The sequence below is a fragment of the Anopheles stephensi genome, unplaced genomic scaffold, assembly GCF_013141755.1.
Source record: "Anopheles stephensi strain Indian unplaced genomic scaffold, UCI_ANSTEP_V1.0 ucontig26, whole genome shotgun sequence".
Lineage (NCBI taxonomy): Eukaryota > Metazoa > Arthropoda > Insecta > Diptera > Culicidae > Anopheles > Anopheles stephensi.
In genome coordinates, this window is record NW_023405191.1 from 24,845 (window position 1) to 46,223 (window position 21,379).

At 46.2% G+C, this 21,379-nt stretch overlaps 2 protein-coding genes across 3 annotated transcripts in view; both read left to right on the forward strand.

Moving 5' to 3' along the window:
• The first annotated feature begins 352 nt into the window (after positions 1-352).
• LOC118516281 (homeotic protein female sterile-like) overlaps positions 353-21,379 on the forward strand; it is a 31,287-nt gene continuing 10,260 nt past the window's right edge. The window contains exons 1-2 of the mRNA XM_036062120.1: positions 353-799; positions 1,847-3,547. Of these exons, the coding sequence (XP_035918013.1) occupies positions 2,004-3,547 (1,544 nt within the window). The 5' untranslated portion in view covers positions 353-799; positions 1,847-2,003. The remainder of the gene's footprint in view (positions 800-1,846; positions 3,548-21,379) is intronic.
• Positions 7,721-13,718, forward strand: LOC118516280. Of its 2 annotated transcripts, none has more exons than XM_036062118.1 (2): positions 7,721-10,475; positions 11,130-13,718. In XM_036062118.1, exons 1-2 carry the CDS (start codon positions 8,268-8,270, stop codon positions 13,494-13,496), a joined length of 4,575 nt encoding a protein of 1,524 aa, XP_035918011.1. In that variant the 5' UTR covers positions 7,721-8,267; the 3' UTR covers positions 13,497-13,718. The 2 variants fall into 2 exon arrangements, with proteins under 2 accessions (XP_035918011.1, XP_035918010.1); XM_036062117.1 differs by having other exon boundaries at positions 7,721-10,223; positions 10,803-13,718.

Consider the following 21,379-nt stretch of genomic DNA (forward strand, 5'->3'; position numbering starts at 1 on the left):
CCTGGTGGCCGTTAGGGTTGGCTTCGGTGCTGCAAGGCATCCTTTTGTCTGGGTAATGGTTGAGTTATCCGTTTGGGTTGGTAAATAGGAATAGTATTAGGAGTTTTTGTATAAAATGTTTTGATCAGTGACGGAAATAGGCTATCAGCTGAGACCTCAAGTCGTAAACTTTACCACAGATACCATGAATGATCTGCCACAGTGAGAAAAAAAAACTCTTTCGATGGAATGTGACGAATTCGATCAATCGTCGTCGTCTCCATTTGATTTAGTTTAAATTGCTTTAGTCCTCTGCAATCCTCTGTAATATCCCCAAACTAATATAGATGTTTTTCTTTTTTCTTCCAGATCTACTTTCCACAACGATGTAACGCAACACATTTCGAGAATGAACCAGAAAACCCGTCAGCAAAGCAAAAGAACAATAAAAAGTACCATGTAATCAACAGCACCGTCAACAAACCGATCACACAACGTCTTCCGTCCATGCGTCAGTGATTTACAGTCTGTGAAATATCGTGTAACGATTTTAACCTATTGTGCAACCACGAATCTCCATCTAATGATGATGATAGAAATGATAAAACTACAAAGCAATTATATGTAGCACGCCTAGATTCAACCGCTCGAAGCTTGTGCCATACAGCATACATCGATTAAGAAGTGATGGAAGTTTGCTGAAAATTGTTGCATACAAAACTGGATGAATGTTCAACTTTAACCGTACAAATGAATGTGTGCCTAATGTTTGTGATTTTCTGATGGAGCTGCTCATGAAACTTGTATCGTTTTAACCATTGTAAGTATCAGATATTTTTTAAATTAAAAATTGATTAGCTAAAACAACTTTTGATCTGTTAAATAGGGCAATTTTTGGTGCACTTTGCTCTATTTCAATGTAGGAGTGCCGATGCCGGAGTCCTAGCCCTTCGCTGGTATTCGATCGAAAAAAGCAGAATCAGTCCTCAAATTTCCCACAATAACGCTAGTTACAAATTGCCCTGGAATGTTTGTGTGGTCAAGCAGGAATCGCTCCCCGTGCTCCTGCCGGCCACCTAACAGCGCAAATAGATTGAACAATGGTGGAAATAACCGAACAATCACCATTATTTATTATACCCCCGTCTTTTTGCCGAAGGTGTGTCCATAATCCTTTGCCCGTGTTAACGTCCCCCCTCCCCCCGTCCAGAAAGGGCACCGTTTGCGGAGGACCGAACGCAATTCAAATGACACCGGGGCGATGGTGGTGGACCATACAAAGCTCGTAAATCATCGCACGATTGAGCGGTTGAGACGCGAGCGTAAAGTGAGATATTTATACGTTGTCTAACTCACCACCGCACTACGAGCAGTAGCACCGATCGTCATGTGGTTTGCGTTGATTTGCAATTCGCGATTAAACCTCCAGCTATGGGGTTTGGTAGCGTTGAAAATGATAACAAAATTTATAGGCTCAGCATACCACTGTCACAATTGGTTGGCTGTGCGGTGGAGTGAGTACGAGCGGGGAGGGCTGGGAGCAGGGTCAGATCTTCGCACCTTCAAATCCTTTAATCCGTTTTCCCATACCCATTCGCTTGGGCAATTAATTTTTCATACGTGAAAATGCAAAAAAAAACCTCCGATCGATCGTGTGTTGGTGGGTACAGTTCTCGGTCGCATGCATTGGTGAGGCAATAAATCTTACGCGCTCACCTTTCCCGCTGGTGTATGATAAGATCAGAACGAACCCGTTGTCCTCTTGTAGAAGTTAGCGTTGTTGTGCAAATAAATACATCTCTAACATGGTACTAGTATCGGTAGCTAATGTATCTCTTTCTTCCTATTTTTTGGCTTCTTTTCACAGTGTGATCATGACCTGCTGATGTGAATTTTGTGGCAAACAACTAGCAGCATTGTGAAACAAATTGAGTGCCAATCCAACCCGCAGGACTTGGAGTGAACTTTGCGTGCCAAACCGCACCGAAACTCGTGCAATAGAAGTGAGAGAAGGAAGAGCGAGAATGTCTGCATCACCTGAAATGCATCATCAGCACCAGCAACAGCTTCAGCAGGAAGCTAACGGTGCCGCGCCGTTGCAGGGTGAGCTAAAGTCTGCGAGTGCTGAAGGAACACCTCCGCCAGAGCTGGCCACTATGACGACCGTGAGCGTGCTGGATCTGCATAAGGATTATAATGGTGGTGCTGGTGTTAGTCCCGGTGGGGCAGCTACAGGGTCAGTCACGTCACCGCACACCATCGTCCACGATGGTGCCACCGATATGAGTCTTCCGGACGACGGGACGACGGAGAAGGTGTACGACAAGGAGACGAACACTGTGTACGTCTATACGACGGCTGCCGGGGCAGCAGGACATAAGCTAGCTGCGAATGCACATCACCATCAGCTGACTACGATCGTGCACGGTCAGCAGCAGCAACAGCAAATGCACTCACCGGATCAGCTGCATCCGAGCGAACATCACGCTGTCGCCGAACAGAATCTGCTCCATGCTCGACTGATCCAGCAGCAACAGCAGCAACAGTCATCGGACGAGCAACAGCAGCACTTGCAGCGAATGTCCCCGGTCGATCAACATCAGCAGCAACACCATCAGCAGCACCCTCAGGTGCACCCGGACGATGGTAGCATCATCGATGGGCATCGTTTGCTACCGGCAACCATCAATGGTAACGATGCTGGTGATCCACAGCAGCAGCAGCAGCAGCACCATCAGCATCCGCACCTCGGTCGAATGTCACCGGAGGAGCATCAGGGTGGGGTACGGTTGCTCGAGGACAGTCACATACAGCGACTGCTCGGCAATCAGGAAATTATCAGTCGAGACATCATAAACGGTGAGCATCACATCATAACACGCAACGAGAACGGGGAAACGATCCTGACCCGCATTGCCATCTCGACCGCTGACCAGCTGCTGAATCGGATGGATAATAGCATCATCTACACCACGACTAGCGGTGGTGGCGGTGCCGGTGGGGCAGTCGGTGTTGGCCCTCAGGAACAACTACCGACCACGGTGCTACAGTACGAGAAGGACGTGGAGGACAAACATCAGCAGCACCATGGTCATCCACACGCGGCACCCCACACGCATCAACCGCAGACGATCTACACGACGGCGGCCGGTGGACCCGCACCGGACCAGACGCAGACGAAGCAGATCGTGTACACGCTCGGCGGTGGTGAACCGAAGAACGTTATCTATGGTGATCCGAAGGCAGCTATGCCACACTTCGAGGCGGTTCCGGGTGCCGGTGGTGGTGGTGGTGGCGGTGGCGCCGCCAGTGGTCCCGGCGGATCGGGCGAGGAAGATAAACCTCAGATCGACTACGTGTACAACGAGGGCAACAAAACGGTGATCTACACCGACCAGAAGGGGCTGGAAAGTTTGTACGCGAACAATGAGCTCGGGCTGATCGACGGTACGCAGATTGTGGTGCAGGGCAATCTGCAGTACACGCAGCAGCAGGGCCCGGACGGTACGACCGTGTACGTGGTGTCCTCGGATATGAACCCGGAAGATATTAGCGGCCTTCAGCAAAGGTAAGTTTTGTAAGCAACTATATTTCGGCTTTGCTATTTAACGTTTGCAATTTGCACTCTCATCGCTGGGCTGCCGAAACTATGATCGATTGGACATCGATCTTGGCATTTAATTGATTTTGTTTTTGCTCATGGTTGCAAAATTTGATTTTGAAATTGTTCATCGAAATATTTTACTGTAACAAATCAATTTGTTGCCAGTTTTGAACACCGATAACGGTGAACGACTGTTTTACAGTGCGTAGCATGAGTGTAAGATCATTATTTACTTTCAAGGCTTTAACACTTTTTTATCGATTTTGATTGGTAAAGTATAACTTTTAGTGCAAGTAAAAAAGAATGGAATATAAATATCACTAAATGATGCCTATATATTTTTACTTCTTCTTATTACTGGGCACTATAATCTTGTAAGGGCTCGGCGTACCTTCTGTGGCTTGGTTTTACCCGTAGTAAAGTCGGGGTCACATGATGGACCCCGGGATTCAAATCCCATCCAGACCGCCTGCCCGATACGAAGGGCTGACTACTTTGCTACGGGTAAAATCAAGTCACAGAAAGCCAGAAATGGCAGGCCGAGACCTTTCGTGGTTGTAGCGCCACAGAAGAAGAAGAAGAAGCTCCCACATTCCGGGGCTTCAATTGCGGGTAAATAGAAGTCTTTGAATAAAATTTTTATCTTTGACAAACAAGTGCTTGTACAATAACGTCAAGAACTGTAAAAACTATTTTATGATGCTGTTGTTTTGTATCTGTAATGATTAAAAGCTGTGTAACCAATATTTGTTTTAATTCTAAAATAGCCATGTTCACTTGTTCCTGTTTACCTTCTCAGTGGTTTAAATATCAGTGAACTAGTTCACATCAAAACTGACCGAGAATATCGCTGTGTCTCGCGCTGAAGTTTAATTAAAGGAATGTGTGCACTGGAATCAACTTCCACCTGACTTCGCAATTGTAGCAATATCAATTACACATTTTAATGAACATCTGTTACCGCCGTTGCACTGTCGGATCGGGACAAAACCACAGGCACAGGACAAACCAATAAAAAAAAAAAGGAATATTTCCCCACGATCTTGCGATTGCGATAAAACTCACCCATCGGTACGATATTTATGTCATTAAGAGTTAATTGGAACCGCCGTACAGCAAAGCACAAAAAATCGACGAATCGATTCACAATCGACGCTAGAAAAACGCGCTCTCCCTATTTCTTATCTCTTCCCCATTTGATTGATTGTGAATTCATGATCAATTTCTCAGCAAACAAAGCCTGACGCGCACTGTGAGGGCTGCTGGGAGTTTCTTCTTCTTCTTCCTTTTTTTTACTACCGCGCCATGTCAGCCCCGCGAAAACTGGTGAAGAAGAGATTGCGAACTCGAACCGTCCAGTCGGTGGGGGCTGTGAAGGTCTGCGTGGCAATAAAGTGACACCATCGGGTGGTAGTGGCAAGCAATAGGGTTCCGCTACCGAAACCACAATTCACCATTTTGAGCCGGCCTCGGGTGCGGCCATACAAGGCAGCGCAGCCGATCGGGAGTCGTACTGCTCCCTCAAGGATGCAAGACCGTTCGGGTTGCAGCCTATGTGAAAGCCAACCAGAAGCATCAACCCCAGAGCATCCTTGCAGACGACGAATGGGATCGTCGATGGGCAGGGAGGCGAGCAGCACCAGAACGGTTCGCATGGCTTTTTTTTTCGTGTGGTATTGTTGAAGTACACACACACACGCACGCTCGAATGGGTAGGGTGGATGAGGGTGCCAGCCGAGTGGGAGGGAAAACTCCCAAGCACATCAACCACAACTGGCTTGCGAGCATTGACAACGAGATAATGATAATGACACAATCGCAAGACAATCGTTAACGATGTTATACATACATAAATTCCGAATCGGTCCGCGAGGACGATCGGTTGATCTTCATGGTTAGGGGCCGCTGGCTGGCTGGCTGGCTGGCTGGATGCGGCCGGTCTCATTACAAATTCATGCAACGTTTCTCGCATTTACAATCGTCAACGTTCTCATAATAACCGTGCGCTTGTGAATACTAATTCGATGGTAATTTAATTTCGAATAAATTTCGATACGAATTCACCAACCGGCTGAGAGTGGTTGCTGTCGGCCGTACGGGGTAAAGTTCTCGCTCCAACCTCAATGTTGTGCAGCGCGCGCGTCAGTGCTTCCGCTTTTTGCACGTTACATTTTTCATCGAATCATCAAATTGATTCACTTGCGTGCGGTTAGGGTTGTTCGTCATGTTTTACTCCTGTGTTGCTTTTTTTGTCATTCGTTTCATAAGGAAGGCCTTAATTTATATGCCCCAACGTCGTGTTGTCTGCTTGTCTTGTCGTGCTTGTTTTTTTTCGCTTCTCCCATCTCCTTCCCGCATTTCATTTGGAACGTTTGCTGGTGAAGCTGCGGGAAATGATTGTTTCCTCGCTGGATCAGACATTGAAGTCTCTTGTGTGCCTTTTTTGTGTGTGTGTGTTTGTTGCGCTGCATTCCTGCAACCGTTTTCGCGCGGAAGCATCGCTCGGTGATTTAATTTATGAGCATTTGGTTTGCATTCGGTCCGGCATCGCGGACAGATGGTTCATTCGGTACAAATTTTGAGCGCTTTCCTGCACTCGGCGAATGGACGGGACGGATAGGGGCGTGCAATGACAGTTCCCGTGCTGTCAAACTCTTCCGACAGGCTAGGCCTGGTTTGATGAGGTCCCAAGCTGATCGTCAATGGGCCTGCTGGTGGATTGAGTTTTGTGCAGCGAGGTTTTTGGCAATCATGAATGTGAGCCAATGTGCGCCGGTTGTTGGTTTTTGGTCGTTGTTCTTTTTAAGGTTGAAGGCCCCCCCCTCCCCCCTTGCTTGACAACCGAGCAAAAACGGTAGCCGAGAAACGTTGCTATTTTTGATGCATTTCAACGATGATGAAATTGTTTCCATTGCATTCGGATGGTTTGCGGAAGGACACAACAAAAAAACACACCGAATCGAATCATCCTTGCTATTCATGTACGAGATGTTTGCTCGTTGTTTTTGGGACGGTTAAAGTGTCGTTTATAAAATGCAACACAACCATGGTGAGAGGGATGGGGTGTGTAGGATCGGTGAGAATTCTGTTTAACAAGCCAAACGCAAAATTGTGTGGCAGAGGTAACAAAAAAATGCATGGCAAACTGTAAACGACCAACATGTGTTTCATTGAGTCATGCGTTGATCATTGATGTGAAATAAGAAGGAACCTGGCATAAGGGAAACCTGAGGCAATTTGTAATTTGTTAAGTTTACTGAAGCTCAGGACATAAATTTATTTTAATTAATTTTAATTGATAATCTACAACCCTACCATGGTATCGTCTCCCAATCCAGCATCTCAACCTTTACTTAGAGAGTCAATACTAACTTGAATCTCACGTCAGGATTGACGCGCCACAACGCCTGTTGGATGGAGCTTTTATGCCTGATGCTTAGACCCTTGAGCACGTCGATAATATCCTCCAAAACCTCTTAAGAGTTGTCTCGGAGTCTCGGACTGATCCCTCTACAGGCGAAAAGCTTAGATGTATAATGCTTAGAGCCTTGAGCACGTCGATAATATCCTCCAAAACCTCTGAAGAGCTGGGACTTCTACCTCAGACTAAAATCTTCACAGGTGATCAGCCTCGATGTCTAATGGTTAGAGCTTTGAACTCGTCTTTAATGTCCTCGAATACCTCTGAAGAGTTTCATACTTCTTCCTCAGATTGAAACTTCCACAGCTGTGCAGCTCTGGTTTGTTGTTCAGAGTGTGCTATTGATAGGCGCATAGTGATCAAGATCTAGCGGGCCGATGGCAACCGTTGATCAAATCCGATCCAGATCGCCTCCCCGTTTGCTGGACAGACTTTCCAGCTACGGGTAAAATCCAAGTCACAGAAAGCCAGAAATGGCATGGCCGAGACCTCCCAAAGTTGTAGCACCAAAGAAGAGAAAGAAGGTGTTGAATTTGGATAATTAGTATAATTAATTAATTTGCATGAAAATATTTTGAATTGTTATTGCATGAAAAATAAACAACACTTGACAACACTACGAGCAGAGAGTATAAACCAGACGCCAATGTAAGAAAAGTGAACTAGAGTAATTGAATTATGTACAAATCTGACGGTTGAATAAACATTACAAAAGCAACTTCCAAACGCATAACACATATTCAATTATCCGCTCCAGTTTTAGAAATTCCCAAATATCACAAGTTTCCTCCCTTCACGACCGGTGTAATTTATACATTTGGTCCTTCGAACCGGATCGGTGAAAGGAAGCATTACGTGCAGTGAAACTTGCAGCAGGACACTACGTGTTCACAGATTTGGGAATAAACGGCACTACGTACCGTTTATGTACAGTGGTGATTCAAAGTGTGATATTTCTCCGTTTAAACCCGTTGTGTTTTTCATTTCCTTTGGTTGCCCCGCTATCACGGGCAAAGGAGACGTTTGTGAAGTGTTCGTGAAGATTACATCGTGTCACGAACAAGGAACAGAAAAGCGAGTGTGTAGTTCGATCGGAACGCGTAAGAAAACCGACGCCACCCACGCCATTTCAAATTTGGCACCCATAACTGCAACGACACCCATTGCGTTTTCAAATTTGCGCCATTCGAAATTTGGTTTTGCGTACAAGTTGCATCCAAGTTACAGTGAGATTATCCTACGCGCCAAAAATTCAAAGAGAAAATGGCGAAACAATTAAAAGCGTTTCAACTGAAAAAACGCCAAGCTGCCGAGCTAATTAAAACCGTGGAACAGTTCACCAGTGAATATACCGATGATAGAGTGAGTGAAGTATCAGTGTGTCTAGACCAGCTGGAAAGGTATTACGAAGATTTTCTCCAGGCAAGCGCGAAAGTTTCGGAGCTAGATGAGGATGGGGCGGAAACGTATGTGGCGGAACGTTGCGAAATGGACACGCGTTACCGACGCGTGAAGGGTTTCCTTCTACGAAGGCAACCCTCGAACCCGGGTGTGAGTGATTCGGTGTTGATCGCGAATTCAACGATGAATACTACGGGACGATCGAGTGCTGTGAATGTGCGTCTGCCGAAAATCGAATTACCTACGTTTGATGGTGATTCTACCAAGTGGCTTACTTTCCGGGACCGATTTGTAGCTATGATTGATTCTTCCGCGGACATTCCTAACATCATGAAGCTGCAATATCTGCTGTCGTCGTTAAAGGGTGATGCTGGATTGCTCTTCGAGCATACCACCTTAACAGCAGATAATTACGACGTGACGTGGACTGCCTTGCTGAAGCGATACGACAACCCGCGTACGCTTGTTCGCGAGTACTACCGGAAGATTCATCACCTACCGACAGTGAGCCGTGAAAGGGTGGATGAATTGGCGCAGCTCGTGGATGAATTCACGCGGCACGTGAACGGGCTGAAGAAACTCGACGAGCCCGTTGAGTACTGGGATACGCCGCTCGCCAACCTCTTGCTGATGAAACTGGACACGGCGACCATCTTGGCTTGGGAAAACCATTCAGCACAGCACACGAAAGATAAGTACAAGGAGTTAGTAGATTTCCTTCATAGTCGTGTCCGAATCCTTAAGTCAACGCGTGAGTTTTCCCATACTGAACTAAATACGAGAACGGTGGCCGGTAGCAAAAAAATATTCGAACATAGACCAAGGTTGGTGGGTAACACAGCGACGGCAGGAAGAGCAATACCGCATATGTCAGCGCCACAGCCACCACAACCACCGTGCATTTTTGGTTGCACGGAGGCTCACCATTTGCGGGTTTGTCCGGAATTCGCAAATAAGGACGTACCCCAACGGCGGGAAATCGCAACACGAGAACGGCTGTGTTGGAATTGCCTGAATCGTCATCACCAAGTGAGGGATTGCCGCTCGTCGTACCGGTGCACTACGTGCAAGGCACGACACCATTCACTACTACATGTGAATTCAGCGGTGACCATGGCTGCGCAATCCGATGAGGAAATGGTTCTTCTGGAAACGGTCCTTCTCCAGCTCGTGGATGATCACGGCAACACGTATGATGCGCGGGCACTTCTCGATTCGGGATCGATGTGCAATTTCGTTTCCGAAACCATGGCGCAGCGCTTGCTAACACCGTTGTCAAAGGTAGACGTTGCCATATCTGGTATAGGGCAACAGATGCAGCACGTCAAGGGTTCCATTACAGCGGCCGTTCAATCGAAAGGGGCTGACTTCTCTACAACAATGGAATTTCTTGTACTGAAGACTCCGTCGGCAGATCTTCCAACCACACCGATAAACGTAGAGTCGTGGTTCCTCCCGAATATAAAATTGGCTGATCCTACTTTCCACGTCCCCGGAAAGGTAGATGTGGTTATTGGCGGTGATACATTTTGGGAACTACACACTGGAAGGAAGCGGTCACTGGGCGAAGGAAAACCATGGTTGTTGGAGACACCGTTTGGATGGGCGATCTCTGGGAATACTTCCCGTTGTTCTGGGCCCAATTTGCGGTTGTGTCACCTGGCAACCAATGAAGGTGACATTGCAGCTTCGCTACAACGGTTCTGGGAGGCTGAGAGCATTTTAGAAGGCCCTGCGTTGTCTTTGGAAGAAGACCTGTGTGAGAAGTATTATGCTTCCACGACTACGCGAAATGCTCAAGGTCGCTATGTCGTGTCGTTGCCGCGAAATGCCAAACCGGAGAAAGTCCTGGGTTTGTCAAGGGATATAGCAGATCGGCGTTTGTTGGGAGTTGAACGGCGGCTAAAGGCCAATCCTGTAATGGAAAAGGAGTATAAAAGGTTCATGGTAGAATACGAGCAGTTGGGACACATGGTGAAACTCACCGAACCTGTCGACGATAGTGAGCCGCACTGCTACATCCCTCATCATGCCGTGATTAAGGAGTCGAGTTCTTCAACCAAGGTTCGTGTTGTTTTCGATGCATCCTGCAAAACAACATCGGGCTACTCCTTGAACGACACTTTACTCATTGGCCCAACGGTACAAGATGATCTGCTCACAATCATCTTGCGATTCAGGAAGCATTCTGTCGCATTAGTGGCAGACGTGGAGAAGATGTACAGGCAGATCCTGCATTATGATAAAGATCGAAAACTGCTACGCATTCGATATCGGAAACGGTCAACCGAACCAATAGCAACGTATGAGCTACAAACGGTGACCTACGGTACCGCATCAGCTCCGTTCTTGGCCACTCGTACATTGCAACAAATCGCGCATGACAACAAACAGGAGTACCCCAAAGCCGTAGACCCGGTTCTGCATGATTTTTATGTGGATGACTTGCTGACTGGTGCAGCAAGTGTTTCAGAAGCCATCGAGACACGTAAACAGATATCATCGATGTTGGAATCAGCGGGCTTCTCACTAAAGAAATGGGCGTCGAACATACCGGCTGCGCTTGATGGTGTTCCAAGCGCCGATTTGGCCATCAAATCAGTTCTAGACTGGCAAGAAGACCAAGCAGTCTCAACACTGGGCTTGGTTTGGGAACCATCCAACGATATGTTTCGGTTTCGGGTGGATTTGCCAACCCCTGCAGAAGAGCTGACACGATGCCTGGTGTTATCATACACGGCCAGAATCTTCGATCCTCTTGGTCTGTTGGGACCAACGGTGATACTCGCCAAGATGTTCCTGCAACGCCTATGGGGATTGAAGCACGAGGGGAAGACGCTGGACTGGAATCGTCCGCTACCAGCGGAGATTCAGGAAGAGTGGAGGAGGTTCCACTCAACGCTCTATGTGTTACGCGAACTGCGAGTACCTCGATTGGTGGCACATAGCAATCCGGAAAGGCTGCAGCTGCATCTCTTCGCGGATGCATCTCAAGGAGCCTATGGAGCATGTTGTTACGTACGCTCGGATTCGACACGGGGCTCTACGGTTAGATTGCTAGCGGCTAAGTCCAAGGTGGTGTCCCTCTCAAACACACATTCCATCGCCAGATTAGAACTGTGTGCAGCACGGCTAGCAGTACACCTGTTCCAGAAGGTGATTCGAGCACTCAACGTTTCATCGTCGACGGTTATCTGTTGGACAGATTCCATGACCGTCATGCATTGGCTCAAATCATCACCTCGTCGATGGAAGCCGTTCGTCGCCAACAGGGTGGCGCAAATACAAGAGGAGACCCGAATTTCATGCTGGCGTCATGTTCCTGGTAGCGATAACCCGGCGGATGATATATCGCGCGGGTTGAGGCCCGAAGAGTTACTGCAGTGCGAGCGATGGTGGCAGGGGCCACGTTGGTTGTCCTACGGACAGGAAGAGTGGCCGGTGGAACCAGTACTCGCGAAAGAGAACGAGACGGACATCGAGGAGCGGTTAGCGGTGTCCAAAATAGTCATCACCTCTACGACGTGTGACTTTAGCAACATACTTTTCGCACGTTATTCCTCGTACGGCAAGTTGCGAAGGGTTGTTGCTTATTGCTTGCGAATCCTCTCCAACCTCAGGGCGAGCAAGTCAACGTCGATCAACAGCGTCAAGCGGAATACGGACATGAAGACGCTATTGAGTTCCGTTCCACCGCTTACAGCGGCGGAGTTGCAGGATGCGGAACTGAGGTTGTGTCAACGGGCACAACATGATTCGTTTGCGGAGGAGATGGACGACCTGAAACGAGGAAAGCTGGTGAGCGGAAGGTCGAGACTAAAGTGGTTGTCTCCATACCTCGACCCAAAGGGTGTGTTACGCGTCGGTGGCCGGCTTGGTAACGCCAACATACCAGAGTCAACCAAACATCCGATTGTCCTCGCTGCATCACATCGGCTGTCGACACTACTGGTCGAGAACACTCATCATCAAAAGATGCACGCGGGGCCACAATTCATGTTAGCAACAATCCGGCAGAAGTTTTGGTTGATTGGGGGCCGAAACTTAGCAAAGAGCGTGTACCATCGATGCCACACATGCTTTCGGAACAAGCCAACGCTGGTGAAACAGGCGGTAGCTGATTTGCCTAAGTCACGAGTGACACCAACGCGACCGTTTGCCGTCAGCGGCGTCGACTACTGTGGGCCGTTTTTGTTAAAGTCGACCGTCCGCAACCGAAGCCCAACGAAGGCATACATCGCGATATTCGTATGTTTCGCGACAAGGGCAGTCCATATCGAGCTGGTGAGTGATCTCACATCGACTGCTTTCCTATCAGCACTACGTCGCTTTGTCGCGAGACGTGGTAAAGTAGCCGAATTGCATTCGGACAATGCAACGACGTTCAAGGGCGCGGCACACGAGTTGCATCGCATCTATAGGATGCTGAAAATCGATGAGGGTGATAGGAGAGCGATCTTTGATTGGTGCGCAGAGAACGAACTGGTATGGAAGTTTATCCCCCCGCGTGCGCCTCATTTTGGAGGACTTTGGGAAGCGGCAGTTAAGTCCGCTAAAAGGCATCTGTTAAAGACGATAGGAGTTAGAAGTGTGACGCAAGAAAATATGCTTACCCTTCTGGCACAAGTTGAGCTTTGTTTAAATTCGCGTCCATTGATACCAATATCAGATGAGCCAACAGATTTGGAAGCACTAACCCCGGGCCATTTCTTGATAGGGAGTAGCATGCAGGCGGTACCACAAGTAGATCTTAGCAAGATTTCTCCGAACCGTTTGAAGGAGTACCAATTAGTGCAAAGGCAGATGCAAGAGATTTGGGCACGGTGGTACCCAGAATATCTACAGCAGCTACAGGCCAGGGCAAAGCACGCGAACAATACACCGGTGAAGCTAGAAGTGAACCAATTAGTGATCGTGAAAGAAGACAATACCCCACCTGCAGTTTGGCCAAAAGGGCGAATAACAGCTTTGCACCCAGGAAAAGACGGTGTAGTGAGAGTAGTAACTTTACGAGTGGGCACAGGAAAAGAAATTGTTCGAGCCGTCAGCAGAATCGCGTTACTACCCAATCCAATCGAACAGAGAAGTTAGAACGGAAGAAGGATACACGTGGGAAATAGTAAACAACCGTTGTTGACATTTGGGACGTCAAGTCAAGTTTACACGTCGATCACATAGTTTCATGCATTTAAAAGAATTCTCTTTTGGTGGCCGGAATGTTGAATTTGGATAATTAGTATAATTAATTAATTTGCATGAAAATATTTTGAATTGTTATTGCATGAAAAATAAACAACACTTGACAACACTACGAGCAGAGAGTATAAACCAGACGCCAATGTAAGAAAAGTGAACTAGAGTAATTGAATTATGTACAAATCTGACGGTTGAATAAACATTACAAAAGCAACTTCCAAACGCATAACACATATTCAATTATCCGCTCCAGTTTTAGAAATTCCCAAATATCACAAGTTTCCTCCCTTCACGACCGGTGTAATTTATACAGAAGGAGATCGAGATCTAGGACATTCAAATAGTAGGTGTTTGGAAGGGACTATTTTTTATTATCGACACCTTCACATTTTCATTTGCCACCGTAAAACGATCCAGTTTTCCATTGTCGGAATGACACTTTCGGGTTGAATTATGAGCTCACGGTTCACCACACGTGGCCTAACAGTAATGCCCGCTAGAGGTCCACAAAACTGCAGCCCAACAAACGACCAGCAAAGTGTGTGGGAGCCGGACAGTTTTGTTCGCTTTGTTCCGGCCGATTTGACACGGCACGGCTTAGATTGCAACCAAACGAAAGCCTCTACCAACAAAAGCCAATGCATCTCGCGAACGAACACGCGAAGCAAATTGCTTTTCGGTTAACCTTTCGGCGCTAACGGCCAACTAAAGCTCCCGGTGTTTCCCCATGTGCGGAAGCATCATCACAAACGATTTGTAAGCGTGGCTGGTGCTAGTTTCATTTCCCCACGAAAAAAACAAAAAAAACGCCGAGAAGTTTAACTTAATAAATCACCGGAGGACGGCTCATTCGAAGCCACCCGCGCGTCCTGCCAGCGCAGCCTGCCCAAAACAAAGCAGCCGAGTTTGCCAAAGGGAACGTAATTTATGGGCTGAGGAAACATAAATTAGATTTACCACCATTAAAACGTAACCATTACACGAGCCGGTAGTGGTCGGTACGCGATTATGGATCTGGAAATGGACTCCCAAATGCGCATGTTTCGCGCTCGGCTGTTACTAGCGAATTTACGATGCGGTACCGGGGAGTGACAAAATGGCCCGTGGTGGCCTTGTTTGCTGTACTGTTGTGCGGCTGCATTGCAAGTAGATCCATCTTGCATGCTGCTATCTAAACGGTAGAGTTTTACCCGATTCAATTGCAGTTCCGGAGAACCTAGTCGGGTTTAGTGGCGTCCTTTTACATTTGGCGATCGGCTCCCACAGCTTGGGGAGCTTGGGAACGGGGAGCTAGAACTTGGCAGCAATGTGTGTCAACGTGCATGCCTCGGGTTATTCGATAGACATCTATTAGCTAATGTCAATCGTATGCAAGGTTAAGTCCGTCCTGCATAGCTACATTTAATATTCATTCCTTCAACCAAGCAGAGCAATATTAAGAATTCAGTTTTAGTATTGCCGATGACCATACTTCTACAGATTTTGCTTGAAGAATTTATCGACAGCTATCAACGTGTTATATAAACGAATGATTTATCAACATACATCCTCCAGGTTGCACCGGTTACGTCCCATAATTGCGTCGGCATTGCCCGGTCGCTTCGATTTATTGTTATTAGTTTTTACGATTATTTTAATTAGACATTAGCTTCACGTTCGTCTGGTGCGGAGACGTTACCCTGACCAGATCCGAAGGCTGATCGATGATGTGACACGGTGATCACCAAGAGGTGTGTACCTCGGTCTGACGTTTCGTTTCGACATTTGATTGGGAAACGTGTAAACGCTTCAAATCCTTTAAACGAGCTTCATATTAACGGCGTTGATTGGTCTTGTTTAACACGGTTCATTAAACTATTAAAACGCGCAGTACGCCGTTGCACATGCGCACCGTGGAATGCATGTAAGGTGGCATGTAAAAATGCTGGCCAACTCGAAAGAGGGAGTGCACAAAATCTGTTGACCACGGCTCGGCTCGCGCACGCGGATCGCAAAACCAAAACTCTGCACGGCAGATAATTTATTGCGCGGTCACTTGTCGGTTTGCGGTGAAGCGAAAAAAAAAACACCAGGCAAACTGCCGTGGCTTGACCGTACCGGTTGAGAAATCGGTACCGGTGCCAGTGTGCGCCAGAAGCTGCAGGGAAAGAGCTTTCGTTCGGGCCGTATGCCGGGTGCGTGGACAATAATGTTCGTACGCGACGCTAAAGTCCCATTTAGGACATGAAAAATAAATTAAATTTTACCAACCCGAGAGCCCCCCGTGTGTGTGCGAGCTTATGGGCGCCGGTGTCCGGGGCTTGATGGGTGCCACAGTCAGGCGCTCGCGTGATTGGTGGTTTTATGTATCCGGCTGGTCGGTCGGTTGGTTTAGAAGCGCTTAGACGTGGCCGGGAACGCTGGCAGGGCAGGATTATAATGTAATGTGTAAGGTGTAACTTTGTGGCAGCGAGAAAAATATGGTTATGTTGCGTTGTTTCTGTTGCTTAAGAATCGTGTCCAACGAGAGTGTTTGTCCGTTGCATTAAAGACGGGTGTAGAAAAATGTTAGAAGTTTGAATATTGCTTTTTTATAATGAGAGCTATTACAGAATTCGATCGAAAATCTCTCTAACAAATATTTTCAGACATGATTGATAAGAATTCGGTATTCTGAAACTTTGTTGGAGAGTAAACACTTTTATCGACCTCCATCGATTAATTCTCCTACAATCAAAAGGAAAAATGTAAATATTGGCGTTTATCGTTCTGTTATATTGACATTGATGTTTATACAAGAAAGATAGATGAAAGAATTGAGGGTCTAGTTGAATATCGCCTATACTAGATTTTTTAGACCCCAAATGGCAATTGGATTTATGAAGTCAAATGCCTACCATGTTTTTGTAAATGTTTTTTTTTTTGTCACAAAACCTACGGATATCTGTTACTAAAACGATTGTTAAAGTTTAGTGAAATATTAGTCGCTTGCAAATCAATTCCGCAATTAATAACATAAAAAACAACGAATGAAATGTACAAATTCGCCTTAAATATTCTACGAAAGGGACGGCTCGGTGGAAGAGGCGACAATGGCACCGGTCTTCATACTAAAGAACTGGGGTTCAAATCCCTTCCGGACCGTTCCCCCGTATGAGGAGATTGACTATCCAACTGCGTGGTATCACCATTAAGTCTAAAAGCCAGAAATGGCAGGCATGACCTAAGAGTATAAGCGGTCGTTAGACCAAGAAAGAAAAAAATCCTTCATAATAAGTTAGCTTAGTTTTAAATGCTTCAAAATCACTTGGCCACAAATTGCACACATTTTAAAAAACTTTCTAGCAATTTCATCTTCTCTTTTGAGTTTTGTTTCAAATTAAAAAAATATAACACTACTCTAAACAACCATAAGCCACTCTTAGAGTAAAATGTTTGATAATATTTCCCCAACCAGTGAGATCACAGTTTTTTTTATAATGTGAGTTTTTATTTGCTTTTCGGTATGCAAACTACAGCGAACAGCTAGAGGCTAATTTTGGGATGTGATAAAAAAGCACTTTTGTTGATTAGGAAGCCGTTAGAATAAATATCCCTATTGAAGATTTTTTTCTCTAACGTTAGAGTTTGGCATTAGCCCAGATAATAGCTCAGAATGGGTAACTTGTATTATATTCTAAGCAAATTATTCTATTGTAAGTGCTTTGTAAATTAAACATACTTGAATAATAGACAAATAATGAGCTCCTAAAGTACGATAATCGAATCGAATGGCACAGCCCGCTCGGAATATACCTCAGTCACCGAGCTGGTTGTTAATAAAACAAACACGGCCCGCACGGTTTGCAATGACACTCCGCATGGAAGCATCGCTCGCAGGGGAAGTATCAAATAAAAATAATCATGCATTCTTAACGAGCAGCAAGATAAATCGATGCACATTTGTTACTTCCGATTAGTGCCGGGAACTCCATGTTTCGAATGGCCCAGCAAACCCTGGACGATTTGTGTGATGGAGGTGAGGAACAAAAAGGCAGGAGGAAGTAGCGCGAAAAAAAACAACATTACTTGTAATGATTTCGTTTAAGTGGCAACTGAAAGGGGAGGGGGATGCAGCAATTTTCCACCCGTTTTCCAACTCTTACCAAGAGCTGTGTGTGTGTGTGTGGCTAGTTTGTGTTTTGTTTTTCCCACCCTGGTGCAAGCAAGCACTCCGGCTCCTGTCACTTGTGGCCGCCCTTAAGGGATCTATGCCGCAACGGGAATGGTACGAGGGCCCGGTGGCACCTCGGGTTAGGACGATCATTTATCTCCGAATGCAATTGCATTCACACACACACACACACACACACACACACACACACACACCGAATGCAGCTTTTTTGATTTGGTTTGTTAGTGTGCTGCTTCAGCTTACGGGACGTTCGGGAGGTTATCGAGTGCGCTTGGCAGCAGCAGGGTGGTCAGATGAGCGAGCTGTGCATTAAATTGTGTTGATCGATGCTTTCGATTCATCTTTCCAGGGTAGGTTACTGAGCGAGTAAGGTAGTTTGCGAACTGCAGTTAATATATTTGATGGAAGAGGAAGAACACGAAGTATAAGCTGAGACAGCTTGCGAGACCTCTCGCGCAGAGGTCAAAGTGAAAGGATTACATAGCGCTCGAACGCTTTCTATGGTTGTAGAATTTGAGCCGTGGCAAGATAAATGGATAATGTAAATCTATTATCGTGGTGCGTGCTTTTTTCCGTTTCTAAATCGCAATGAGCGCACTTAAGGTTGTTTTTCCCACAGCTGTGCCGGGAGGGGGGTTGTTAGCCGGGTCAGTAATCTAGCCAATCGTTATTATTAATGTTTAGAGCGCTTTATTTATTGCAATCGAAAAATATGAAGCGCTTTACTGCATCAAAGTTTGAAGCGTCATATGAAGTGATTGCTTCCCACATTTTGCATATAAAAAGCCGACCCACCGACCCAACCGGGCCAATCCATCGATTAAAAGATAACGAAGCGGAATGGTTATGGTGGCGTTATTTTACAACCCGGCAGACCTTACAATCATCCCCAATCGACTGCACCACCGAAACCATAGGAAAGCAGGAGCCTCAAATTAACCGCAAAACTTCCATCAATGGAGACCGCATCATCATCATCATCAGCATCATCAAGGCGGGAATCATAATTACACAATCGACGGTGCACGGCGAAATGTGAGATGTGGTGTGCGAGGATTTTATTATCCTTGGGATCCTTTTCGGTTCGGTTTCACCGGCAAACCAGTGTGGTTGATTTGAGGGGCTTTTATTTTTAAGCAATCGTGCTGAAGTTTCGTACCAAAAACATTTCAAAGTCATTCCCGGTTTTTGATTCGTGGTTGACCGCAGGTACTTTGATTCTGCGAACGGTGGAAGCATCGTGCTTATTGTAGTTTTGTATCAAATCGGATAGATATTACTATTAACCACTGGTTGATTGTGTAATTCAATCCTTTAATATCGTTTTGCTATTCGTTTCGTGTTTAATTTCTTTATTATGCTTCGCGAGTGTGGTCATTTGCTAAGGACTCTTCCTGAGGTATTTATTCATTTTGATGCAATTTTTGTTAGGTTTCTCAATGTTTTAATGGATTTTTTTTCTTGGTTGGTTGTATGCATTATACACAATGTAAGAACCCTTTTACCACTAAATTTATTTTATTTATTTTTGCTATATCCTGCATCTATCTGCACCTCATGACTCCCGGAATATAAGTCCTCATTAAAAACAAGCTATAAATAAGTAAACTATTAAAAAATAAGGCTACCAACGCAAGGCAAATAGTACGCATAAATAAATAAAGGGCATAAAAAAGAGCACACACATCGCACTATCGATTAATATCATCGTACATGCCCGCATTGATGGTCCGACTGCTGGACCGAAAACGCCTTAAATGGAGTAAAAGGTCCCTGGGTGCGTTCCTGACTTAACATGAGCTTTGCGAACTCCGATTATCATTTATCGTTTCGGCTCATAAAGACACTTGCCTTCGGGGGAGTGTGTGTGTGATTTTTTTGCTCTCTCTCCCTTTCTGCACGCATATCATGTGTAGGAGCCTCAACAAAAAAACACATAAGTAAATAAACAAGCAAAAAAGTCCTTCTGACCATTCCTTTTTTTGTTGCATAAAAATCAAGCGCTCCTTTTCTCGCTCATTTCCCGTGACGATCTCGCTCTCTCGCTCTCGGCAAAAGTCGATCAAACGCCCGTGACCATCATCATCATCAGCGCGTACGATAACCAAATCGGACGGTGGAAATATGTTGTTAAAAGTTAATTACCAATCGATAACTGTCGCCAGCGGCCCTGCTTGAGCCACGCCACGCCGGTCGAGGAAGACCGTGCAAACCTATAAAGACATTGGTCGATGGGTTGAGAAGCAAAAAAAAAATCACGCAAACTATATACAAAAACAGTGGAAAGGATTTTCGACCGAGAGATCGCGATCTGGTTTCGGTAGCGAGCGGCGGCGACCGTAAGTGATACGATTTCGGCAAACGATACGGATCAAATGAAGGAAAAGTGGTTCCGAAAGGTGGGCAAATAAAGATATGGCTCAACGGGTACGATGATAGTTCTGTGGCCGGTCGTGGCTCTTTAAGGTGTTTTTCGAGACCTGAAGTATGTGGAACACATTTTGCGACTTTTGCGAGCGAGCGAGGGTCGAAAATTTATGGTACCCCTCCGAAACCGTTACTCATTAAAGAAATCGATCCAATCGTAAAGAAATTGAAGCGAGCCGCAATAAATGCTTTATGAAGGCTGCGTTTTTAAGCAGGGAGCCCACTTTGTAAGGACTTGTTGTTGATATTGAGGCGAAAAATGGAGCAGAAAGCAGTACTTTGTTTCGATTAAATTTAAGTAAAATTTTGAGCTATTTTTGATAAGTTTTATAAATGCTTATATTCCTTCCTTTTGTCCAATTGATCAAACGCTCTGCTACAGCCAAGGTAGCTCGGTTTGGATAGGAATTTCGCCCCACTGCGAAATTCCCCACCAGATGTCTTCCATCGCAGCACTTTATTTGACCACCGAGAGGAACATAACAACGAAAAAAAAAAAAAAAAACTTTTGCACCTTCCGGAGTAATTCGTCGGGTCTGGCTGGCTGTTGGTGTTTGAATAATTCATGAGCTTGCATCCATCCAGCATCGATCGAGCGCAATTGTCCATCCGGATCGCATCCCGAGCGTCGACGCAACATCGATGGTCACAAAATGCGTGAATGCAAAATGCGACATTCCCGCTCGGTGCGATTATGGTGCGCTGTTGCATGCATGCCCGCGTATGCAACGGTTTATCTGAGCGAGCGCGCGCGCGCCATACAGCAACCATCCCGCGATGCTGGGTGTGTGTGTGTGTTTTCCTGGAGAAAAACAAGCGGGGCCCGGTGGAAAGTGTTCCGAGATTCCCGCACATTCTGGGAATCACGATGGATAAATTTACCATTCACTATCCCACCCCTCCGGTTGGTAGCGATTTTCAATCGATGCGCGAAAATGGTAATTGACCATCATCGGCGGTGGTGCAATTGCACATCTTGGGACACAAACATAATCGTCAGTTTTGCCAGTTTCGGACTGCCGGTTGGCTTCTCCATTGATGGCGGGCGGAGGGGGAAAAAAAGAGCCGTCCAATTTTGGTCTCCCGTTTCGTTGGTGTGTCTTCCCGCCAGAGTGGACAACAAAAGACTCCCATCGGTCGGTAGGACACGAACCTCGGGGAGGCTCGTTTTGGTGGAGCAGTAGGACATCTGTGCACA